The 11,142-nt window shown below is 42.2% G+C and overlaps 1 protein-coding gene across 1 annotated transcript; it reads left to right on the plus strand.

Moving 5' to 3' along the window:
* The first annotated feature begins 1,367 nt into the window (after window positions 1–1,367).
* LOC306711581 (saccharopine dehydrogenase-like oxidoreductase) lies at window positions 1,368–8,988 on the plus strand. Its single transcript, XM_079180589.1, has 12 exons — window positions 1,368–1,565; window positions 2,218–2,330; window positions 2,481–2,561; window positions 2,731–2,860; window positions 3,258–3,307; window positions 3,834–3,964; window positions 4,207–4,324; window positions 4,781–4,900; window positions 6,478–6,534; window positions 7,039–7,150; window positions 7,889–7,970; window positions 8,098–8,988. Exons 1-12 carry the CDS (start codon window positions 1,370–1,372, stop codon window positions 8,195–8,197), a joined length of 1,290 nt encoding a protein of 429 aa, XP_079036715.1. The 5' UTR covers window positions 1,368–1,369; the 3' UTR covers window positions 8,198–8,988.
* Window positions 8,989–11,142: the final 2,154 nt, after the last annotated feature.

Raw genomic sequence — 11,142 nt, forward strand, 5'->3', positions numbered from 1 at the left:
ATTAAATCATGTAAAAATATTGTGTCATGTCGGCTCACAGCATCATATGTGTTATTCAAAGATGACATGAAATATAGAGAAAGGCTTATAGTGATGAAGAAAGATGTATTATTACCATATATATTTATCTTATAACCTGTTCTTAGCTTTAATCTATGGTTTGCGTCCTTGTCTTCACACATTTACACCAATAGGGCTCCATTGTAAGAGTCAGTTTGAAGTGCAGGCTGCACTAGTTCCCTGTTAGGGCTGGTGACATCAGAGGGTGAAGGGAATAGTCAGATAAGCTACTTTTATGATATGATTACAGTCTTTACATGTAAATTACTTTCTTTTGTGATCAGTATCAGTCTCCTTACTGTGATAATGACAGACATATATACACACATGGCTTTTGGATATTTAGTTTCCTATTCACGTTCTGCTTATAATTCATGTTTGTGTAACTGTACATTTCAAAGATGAACAAAGGTATGGATGAAACATTTGCTTTATTGGATGCAATAACTGTCTGTGAACATCCAGTTCACATTTGGTGACGTTCTGATCATCGTTTCCAGAGATACATGTGATAAAGCAGACGCTGTCCCTTTTGGAGAAGCCTACATTTTCACTATTTGCGTTTTTGTTCTTCTACTAATAGTGGTACTTTAGTTGAGTGAGTGCATCGTGCCCTAGATCTTGGATATGTTAGAAAATGTAATACATGTGGAATAAACACAAGTACATTGTAACTCTTATAAAATAATACATATGTAATCATAATAAATAATATAAAATAAACAATAATTATCCACCTACCACTGTAACTAGCGCTTTAAAGACGCGTAGTTGCTGCCGGCGGATTAATATGCGGTTAAATATCACAGTGTCACGGGGCATGGTGCAGGACTCAAGCGCAGACCAGGCAGAGTAGTGTGAAAAGGGTATATTTAATGAACATCAACAACTTACAGAACACAATGGGGAATCCATGGACGAGACAATTGACGAGAGGGTTAAATCCAGCAGGGTAGGCAGTGAGACGGGAGAAAGGACAAGACGACAATACAAGGATCTGGCAAGGAGTGACTGCAGGGCAGGAGTTTATGTAGGGGGAAGAACAGGTGAGAGGAGTTGTGCTGATGAGGGGGAAGTGCTTGATTAGTGATCAGAGGCAGGTGAAGGGAATAGGCTGAGGGATTGACTGACAGGTAGAGTGAGGAGGGTAGAGAAACACAGAGGCAAAGCCTAATCGTGACACACAGTGCTGCGGCCACCTTAAGTGCCATTTATTATTTTAGGACGGTTCTGTTCGCCTTCAGCCAATCAGCGGACAGAACCGGAACTAACGCGTTACCAGGCGGGACCTTGAAGATAAAAAGCAACAATGGCGGCTGTGACATCTAGTAGACCGCACCATATTATTATTTTCGGTGCCTCAGGGTTCACCGGACAGTTTGTTGTGGAGGAGGTCGCCCGATGCGCGGCGGAGAGTCCCGACGGAAGCTCTCTGAAGTGGGCCGTGGCCGGGAGAAGCAGAGAACGTCTGGGAGAAGTGTTGAGCCGAGCCGCGGAGAGGCTGTGTATGTGCTTCACAGGGTGTACCGTACCGTAACGTAACGTAGGGTGTACTGTAACGTAACGTCAGCTAACTGACACACGAGCGTTTGCTGTCAAATGTCTAGACTGCGTTTCACTGGCGCAGGATACTTTAGTCTCCGACTGACGGAGGAAGCAGCAGTCCGAGTAGTTGTTGTGGTCTGTGTTCCTGTGGTTATGTAACTTGAGCCCTAAATAAAATGTTGAAAGGAGCTTTCTGAATGGACGGTTGGTTATTGAGCGGTGCAGCTCACAGTTGACCCAGTCCAGCAAAGTCACTTCACAATGAGAAAGCGACATTTTACTTCATGCTGCAGTCACAGTAGTTCACTGTATTTGAGGACAGCTCACGCGCCCTTCTCAACGTAATACCAGAGCACTGAGACAGCTGATGTGCAGCAATAAGCATTTATAAATGATTACATTCATATATTAAAGATATCTGATATTTCCAGCTTTGCTTTTAATAACCTTGAAATAAAGGTGGCTCAGTAATGCTTCACAGCTAGACTTCCTGTGTATGTGGTGTTGCAGTTAAAGTCTGACATGAACACATAGAGTACCACAAATGAGGTGAGGGCTCTGTGTAGAGTTATCCACTGTTCATTTACAGAAATATCTCCTCTCCTCTGACAGCTATGCCAGAGCTGAGGACGCACATTGAGATCATTGTTGCTGATGTGTCTGTCGAGGAATCGCTGGCCATCATGTGCCAACAAGGCGTGGTGATTCTCAACTGTGTGGGCCCTGTAAGTATGTTATCCACCCTTTGTCTCAGGGAGGGGGGCGAAGGACACTTTGAGATGACATTTGACACACGTTTTTGAATTGGATTCGAACCGACAACACTGAAATATTGTGGTTTGTGTAGAAACTATTCTCTCTCTTTGTCCTTTCAGTACAGGTTTTATGGAGAGCCAGTGGTCAAAGCCTGCATAGAAAATGGAGCTCACTACATAGACATCTGTGGGGAGCCTCAGGTAGGAAAATAAATGTCCACTATGTTTTTTAGGTGTTGATTCACTGCGATTGTATTATAGCTCGGTTATAACTCATCTTTAAGTAGACGGACTATATCGACTTCTCTGTGCGTGGTGGTTCAGGTGCATTTTGTTTTTGTGTGTGCGCGTGTGTATCCATCCTCTACAGTTCCTAGAGCGCATGCAGCTCGAGCACCACACTAAGGCGCTGGACAGGGGAGTGTATGTGATCGGCAGCTGTGGCTTCGACTCCGTACCGGCCGACCTGGGTGTTCTCTACACACAGAAGCAGTTCAAAGGTAGAAACAGAAGGCTCAGTCAGCCATTGAGAACCATAGAGCCTGTAACTGGTTTACTCAATGAACATGCTAGTTAAACATTCTAGTATTCTCAATATATAAAGGTGTACAACACTAGACACTCACTTTAAAACCTGATGCTTGTATATTCATTTTCTTTTGTAGTAACTAGATTAAGTAATTAATTAATTAATACAGTAATACATTCATAATAGAGTTCAACTTATTTCTATCAGTTGTAAATGTCATGGACTTATCAACGAACAGAGAGCCTCAATCTGCTTTGACACAATCTTTACAGAGGCTAACAGTGGCTTATTTGAATGCATTTGGTTGTATTCTGTGTACTGATTCATTTGAACGTGGTGTTGAACGGTGTGATTTGGTCTGATTTCAGGGACACTGACAGCTGTGGAGAGCTTCCTGAGCATCAGCAGTGGGCCTGAGGTAGCCTCTGCACGGCATGATGGGAAATTGTAGTCTGGTCCTCTTTCTCCAACCTTTTAGAAAGTGATGGCTGTGTCGGTGTGACTTGCTTTCACTTTAAAGGCACTGTTAAGGATGTGGCAAATCACAGATGATGTATATTAGAAAATGTCAGTAAATATATTTTTAAAATAAAACAATACAGTAAGATCATTTAGACAGAGAGATAGAGCAGGTCCAGTGAGTGGAGTTGGGAAAGCGTGGTATTATTTGCCCATTATTCAGTTCCCTTGACACTAAATATGCTGATGATAACCAAAACATGCTGCTGGCTGCTTTGTGTAACTTGGCTGCAGTGCCAGTCCTGTTTTTAAGGGTAAGCAAAGCAATCCCCAGCATGCTCACGTCACATACATCTGTCAGTCAGAAGAAATGAATGGTGTCTTCACATCAAACCTTTGGTGCGTACGGAGGGGACTCTTGGATAGCACTGGTTTCCTCTGCGCTGTCCGTGTCCCAGGTTAAAGCCATCTCAACCCCCTTGCAGGGCTCGGCCGGCCACGACGCCACTTGGCGGTCCGCCGTGTACGGCTTCGCAGACAGCGGATCCCTCCGCCAGCTGAGGAAGAAGCTCGGCCACAAGCCGCTGCCTGTGGTGGGAGCCAAAGTCAAAAAGAGGTGAGGCTACAACTGAGCCACTACTGTCTGGAGCTTGGCAGCGATCAGTGGAGGAAGGTGTTTCTTTAGTGGACAGCATTGGGGGGGGGGGGTGAAATGAGCTGGAATACACTAAAGTAAGTAAATGGTGAGCGTTGACCAATGTGCTTCCTCCTTTTGTAATTTTGTGTGTGTGTGTGTGTGTGTGTGTGTGTGTGTGTGTGTGTGTGTGTGTGTGTGTGTGTGTGTGTGTGTTCGTCCAGGGGGTTTGTGTTTTTCAGCAGAGAGATGGAGCAGTATTCCATCCCATTCATGGGTTCTGACCCCTCGGTAGTCAAGAGAACCCAGCGTTTCCTCTACGAGGAGGAACACCGGTCGCCAGTAAGATAAAGTCAACACGAGGACTCCCGCTGTGTTCTATTATTATTATTTCATATTATTTATTTCAGTGGTGGTAGTTAAAGCTCCCGTGTGGAGTTTTACTTTTAAAACACAGTTACAGTTGATGAAATCATTTTCTTCCTCTTAAAACATTTGCAAAGCTAATTATTATTAATATTTTTGAGAGGTTTAATATTCAATATTAGGAACACATACCCCTTTCTTATTTGGACTTCACCTCTGCATCCTTCTCTCCTCCACTTCTACCACCTGCCTTCTTTCCTTTTCCATCACTTGCCCCTCCCTTCCTCCACCTCTTCTCTCACAGCTTCTCTTATTTCCCCCCTCCCCTGTTATCTGCATCCCTTCACCTTTTTTCTCTCTCACCTTTTAATCCCTTCTTTTTCTTAATATCTCCATTGTGCGTGTCGTGCCCTCTCTCCCTCACATCCACAGGTCCATTACAGCGCCTACGTGGGGATCGGTGGCCTCTTCTCGGTCGTTAAGCTCTTCTGTGGAGGCCTCCTCTTCTGGTTCATGGTCAAATTCAGCCTGGGCAGGAAACTCCTCACCACGGTAGGCATCATCATCATCATCATCATCATCATCATTAGCCAACCTCTCTTTGTAACGTCTACCGTGATTATTTGAGTCCCTTGGTAGTGGAGTTTATTTAAAGGGATCAAGATCTTTGAGACTCTTTAAGGCTTAAAGCTGGAGTGTGGGACTTTCACAGATAAATGACCGTCCGTTACATTCAAGCCTTCGCTAAGCGAGTTCACACAATGCTGATTAGGCCTGTCGTGGACGGGAAGGCTCTCTGTATTTGGCAGCATACCAGCGTTGTGTTGTCTGCGGCGACTTTCCTGCACTGAAGCACGCATGTCTGCAGGTGAGCTCGCTGCAGCTCCCTCGTCTCTGGAGCGCTCTCTTCAAGTCCTCCCGTGCACATCTTTTTCCTTTAGTCCTTCCTCTGAACGCAGAGTTTTCTTTCTTATCTGGAGCATCCACTCCAGAAGCATGGCTTCCACCTGGCTCTGTTGCTCTGGTCTCTCCCATACAGAGGGGAGGGGACAACATTTCCCAAACTCCGGCTTTAAGATTATTCCAGGCATTTAAACGCAGATGAATGTCACAGTTAGGTGTGTGTATTAAGCTGAGAGGCTTACCCAACGCTACTCACGTTACATGCAGCAACTGTTGTACTACTACTGTTGTACTACTGCTGTACTACTGTTGTACTACTGTTGTACTACTGTTGTATTACAGTTATACAACTGTTGTACTACTGTTGTACTACTGTTGTATTACTGTTATACAACTGTTGTACTACTGTTGTACTGCTGTTGTATTACTGTTATACAACTGTTGTACTACTGTTGTACTACTGTTGTGCTACTGTTGTACTACTGTTGTACTACTGTTGTACTACTGTTGTATTACTGTTATACAACTGTTGTACTACTGTTGTACTACTGTTGTACTACTGTTGTACTACTGTTGTTCTACTGTTGTATTACTGTTATACAACTGTTGTACTACTGCTGTACTACTGTTGTACTACTGTTGTACTACTGTTGTATTACTGTTATACAACTGTTGTACTACTGTTGTACTGCTGTTGTATTACTGTTATACAACTGTTGTACTACTGTTGTACTACTGTTGTACTACTGTTGTACTACTGTTGTATTACTGTTATACAACTGTTGTACTACTGTTGTACTACTGTTGTACTACTGTTGTACTACTGTTGTACTACTGTTGTATTACTGTTATACAACTGTTGTACTACTGTTGTATTACTGTTGTACTACTGTTGTACTACTGTTGTAGTACTGTTATACAACTGTTGTACTACTGTTGTACTACTGTTGTACTACTGTTGTAGTACTGTTGTACTACTGTTGTACTACTGTTGTACTACTGACGCTTGTGAGCGTAGAAATGTCTCAAACCAACATGAATTATACAGTTTTGATGCTTCATTTGTCAGCACTGCAAGTCATGGAGAGTCAATGGAGTCAGTAAATGGTCCTCACAGACTCAGCATATCATTCTGCTGTAAGCACCATATTGTGACATTTACATATTCAGTATATGTATTGATATATTGATATGATTGATATATTTGTTCTTTGTCTTTCCTAAAGTTCCCATCACTCTTCTCCTTTGGCTTGTTCACCAAATCTGGTCCAACCATGAAGCAGGTGACATGAATACTGTACTAGTGCTCTTTGTATCATTTTGGGACCCTGAGATGAATTGAAAGTCTGTGAAATGCTGCTAAACATCGGCCGCAGTCACCAAGTGAAAGGAAATCCAGCAAGATTAAGTTTGTGTTGTTAAAGGCCCTGAAAACCTGTTTTCTTAATTAATCATCTTCTCATATTGAGCGATGGGGTCCAACAGAAGTAGCATCAGGTTTGTTTATTTGTGTTTCTGTCCCTGATTGGTCGGGGTAAATCCGGATTCTGCGCTTAAAAATGTGATGACAGAGAAATGCTTTAGAGAAAAACTAGTTTTTTTAGGTGCTTTAATGTCATGTCAAATGAAATGTAAGTGGTTAACTCTGAGCTACTAGGGATACAAAAGCACCCTCATATAAGAAGATATACCAGATGTCTCTCTCCTTCACTGTGTTTAGCTGCTCACTTTGTTGTGCAGTAGTTTCATGGATTTGTCCGCTCATTCGGTTCTTTCTCTTCCCTCAGATAGAAGACACGTGTTTCAGCTTGACACTGTTTGGGGAGGGCTACTCAGAGGGTTCAGATCCCACGCAGGGCCGACCCAACGCAAAGATCTGCACTCAGGTCATAGGAGCAGGTAAAGTACAGTACACATAGGCTTCTAGTTGTGTTCAATGGAAACATATATATCCTGATTAAACAATTCATCAGGGGTTATGAGTAAGACCTGTGCTTGTCCTGCTGTGTAGTACAAGTAGTGCTGTGAAAAAGGCCCATTCAGCTTTAGCAGTTAAAGGATCAGGCTGGTGTTCTGTATCAAAAGGCTCCGTGTCGCTTTTAGAGAATCGTACACAAACAGGAGTAAATCGTGCATTTGTTGGGGACTATATCCTGCGGTGGATTCATCCACATTTGGTGCCCGAGGGAGTATTAAGAGCAGCAGGACGGTGTAAGCGGGGTTGATGGTACATCTAGCGATTCCCTTGTTCGATCTGGTAAGTGGTAAAAAGAATCAAACACATTTTTTTTTCCAGAGCTGATGATGGAAGCAGCTAAGGAGTGAGCCGTCACGCTTCCTTCTCGTCTCTGTTGAGAGTTGCTTGTGCTCAGTAGCGATCGGGCACTCGCGGGTAAAGACAAAGTCGATGAGCTGAAGCACAAGCGAGCATTTCAATTATCCTGGACAGCAGTTTAGTGGGGCTCAACTCCTGTGAGAGTCATTCACTTAAATCTAGATTAAACACTTCAATTCACTTTGGTCTTTGTTGTCATTTGAAAACCGCTAATAAACAAAACAATTTGTTAAAAATATAGAGAACATTGACCATTTCTGTAGCTGTCTTTATCTTGTTTGTGTTTGTGTTCTGGTTTACAGAGCCTGGTTATGTCGCTACAGTCTCTGCTCTGGTACAAGCAGCCGTAACCTTGCTGAATGAGCTGCACTCTCTGCCCAGGAGGTCAGTTTAGTCCGTTTTCTCTTCATAAACGGGGAGATTTGGTGAAAACCTTCCGTCTCATCTATGTCGGCCTTCCTCCTCTCTTCAAGCATCATCCCTCATTCTCTCTCTCTGTTGTGATTGACAGGGGAGGGGTGTACACTCCAGGAGCTGCATTCCATAAAACCAGTCTCCTTGACCGCCTCCACAAGCACAGCATCAAGTTCTCAGTCAGGAGCTACCAGTAGCCCTTTAGACGGTGGAGTCAGGGATTCTAGTCAGAACTCTTTTGGTCACAGTCAGTGGAATTCATCAAAGCTGGGAACAGAACCAGGATCAGAAAAGCTGAACACACTGGTCGTCGCCCGCTGATGATCTCTGGATCTCTACATCTCGTTAAACAGCTGACAAATAAGTATTGATTATGTATTTGTGAGAATAAGCGAGGTTGGTTTTCTCAACAAGAATCTCAGTCGCCAAGCAAATTTGTACTTGAAATGTAAGAAAAAACCAAAAACGCTGAACTTGATCAAATACTCGTCGTTGCTGGTTAGCTGCTGGACTGATCCCCTGTCAGCAGTATCGTCTGTTCTTCTTCTTGATGCATGTAAGAGACGACACAGCAGGGCCGGGTCGTGATCCTGAGAGGCCCCAGGACACACGTCTGTTATTGAGACCAGTCTTATCCTTTGAATTTGCCCAGAAGAATAATAAAGTCATGTGAATTGTTATTGACTGCGTAGCCTGCTTCCCTTCTTCATAAGTCCACCTGAAGTTGAGCGTGAACTTTTTTCCACAGGAGAGATTGTTTAAAAGGTGTTTTCAACTGTTTCAAAGTGAGATGTTGACCTTCCACCTCAAGGATGAGCTGAAGGTCAAAGGTCACTGTGACCTCACAACACACCTTTTTGACCATAACTCAAGAAATCATTTGCATAATTATGATAATTTCACACATATCTCATATGATGAAGTGATGATATCTGGGAATGACACGGATGTAAATTGCAACATTACTGGTTGTTGGAAGCAAACAACCGCAAGGCAGTAATTCTACTTTTTTGTCCTTTTGAACATTATGGACAGACATTCAGCGGGTCAGATCTGTGATGGTACATTTCTACTGAGTATATAGTTCTACTTACTTTATTGTGTAAATGCTTAAGCACTTGTACTTTTGCTCTGAACTCAGTACACCTTCACCCTCGCTGGGTCATCTTGCTGTTGGGTAATGGAAATATGATATTCTTAGAAGTAAACTGTTTTATAACTTGTTTCTGTAACAGTCTATCAGAAGCTTGCATCATGTAACTTGTGATCCATGCAGCTGACTGCCTGCACACATACAGTATCCTCTTCTTCTGTGTGTTGGATAACAAGTACTTATTGTATATTCACATGTTCTGCCTTAAGGATGAAACGTATACATCTGTGTGTCTGTTGTTACACAGATGAAGCACTTCTGTTACTTCTTTAACTGCGCGGCCTGAAACAGGATGGTCCAGTACACAGGCCCCCACCCTTCATCACTCTCTTTATAACTGTGTGTGAATTGAAGTTGGTAGCGCACACTTCTACACACTCTTTGTGAGTCTGTGTAACTGCGCCTCTTCTTGCAAGAATAAATGGTTTTAAAAGACAAGTTCTGTTTGACGATATTCTATGTTTCCGTTTGAAAAGACTCAACAGCGCGTCAAATAATTACACAAAACAAGAATCAAGCATGATGATAGGAGATGAAATATGAAAAGTAAAAAATGAGGTATCTAGACATAATAAATAATAACATGAACAAATTAAAACATAATCGGGCTACAGAAAATAATTTTAAATAACAATGTATGTTTTCTTGTTCAGTTTGTCATAAGGGTTAATTTAATGTGTTTATACAACTTGATTTCAACACGAGGATTTTGAGAATCCTTATGGATGTGAAATTGACCAACTACATATAAGATTGCTCATGTAACTAATATGTTTATTATGACATTCAGATTGAGTGATAGTGTTTCGGTGTAGTTATATAATCTAGTATTAAATAGTTATAGAATGTCCTGCAGTCCTTTCCTGCCACCAGGTGTCCGTGTTTCCTCTGCTCCTCACTCCTGACTAGCTTTTGACTTCATCTGGTAAAATGTGCTGTTCCTAAAATAGCTTCTGATGATGGAGGACAAGATAAAAACTAAACGTATATTCTGTGATAATTGGCTTTATCAAAACAAAACAGAATCAACACTAAAGTGTCGGTGTGAAACAGGGTTTCCATTTGATTCCAACCTGGTTTAATATGTGATTAGTGGTGGAATGAATATTCAGATTAGTTACTTCAGTAAAACTATCAATACCACTCAAAACATGAAAGCCCCGCAGTGAAATAATTACTGGAGGGAAAGTATGCAAGTATCTTTGGCAAAGTGTACTTCAAGAAACAAATGTAAAATATACACCTCTTTGTATTCTATAATTGGACTTTAAAAATAAACGTCATTGTTTTATTTATCTTTTAAGCTCATCATATGAATTGTACTTCTCAATGTGTGAAGTAAGCAGTAAGCTCTTTACAATGTAACACTACTGTAATCATTCAGAATGTAAGAAAATGACAACAGTTTACACATCAACACTATGAACACACACTATATGCACTATAATACACTACATACATGATACAACATAGAGTAGCACACCACCATAAAAGAATAAAACATGTTTCAGACAAATGATTATGAAACATTTGAATGCATTAATAACCACAGAAGAAGAGAGGCTCATGAACAGCTCAGCACAGGTGTGTGTTCTGCTGTTTTATCTCTCAGGGTCTAACATGCTCTGACATGCTTTGCTGCTTCTATGACAGCGTCAGCTTTCCCCCTCCGTAGATATTGCATTTAGTTTGGGCCTCCGTGAGTGTGTCACATTCACACTTCATGTGCTTGATGTTGATCCTCTGTCTGTAAACAGGAAGTGTTGCTCTGAGTCCACCTCGTGTCGTTACAATAAGTCTCTCTTCTCTCTGAATCTCTGAATCTCTCATGGGGTTTCCTCCTCTGTCTCACATTGTTTCTGTTTGGCCGCTCTCTTCCTCCCGTCTCCAGCGGGATGTTGTGTGTCTCCTCATGTTCACACAACTCAACATACTGTGGCCATTCAGAAGACCCCCCCCCTCCCCCTCCTCCCTCCAACTCGGCCTCTC

This window comes from Pholis gunnellus (assembly GCF_910591455.1).
Source record: "Pholis gunnellus genome assembly, chromosome: 19".
NCBI classification, from domain to species: Eukaryota; Metazoa; Chordata; class Actinopteri; order Perciformes; family Pholidae; genus Pholis; species Pholis gunnellus.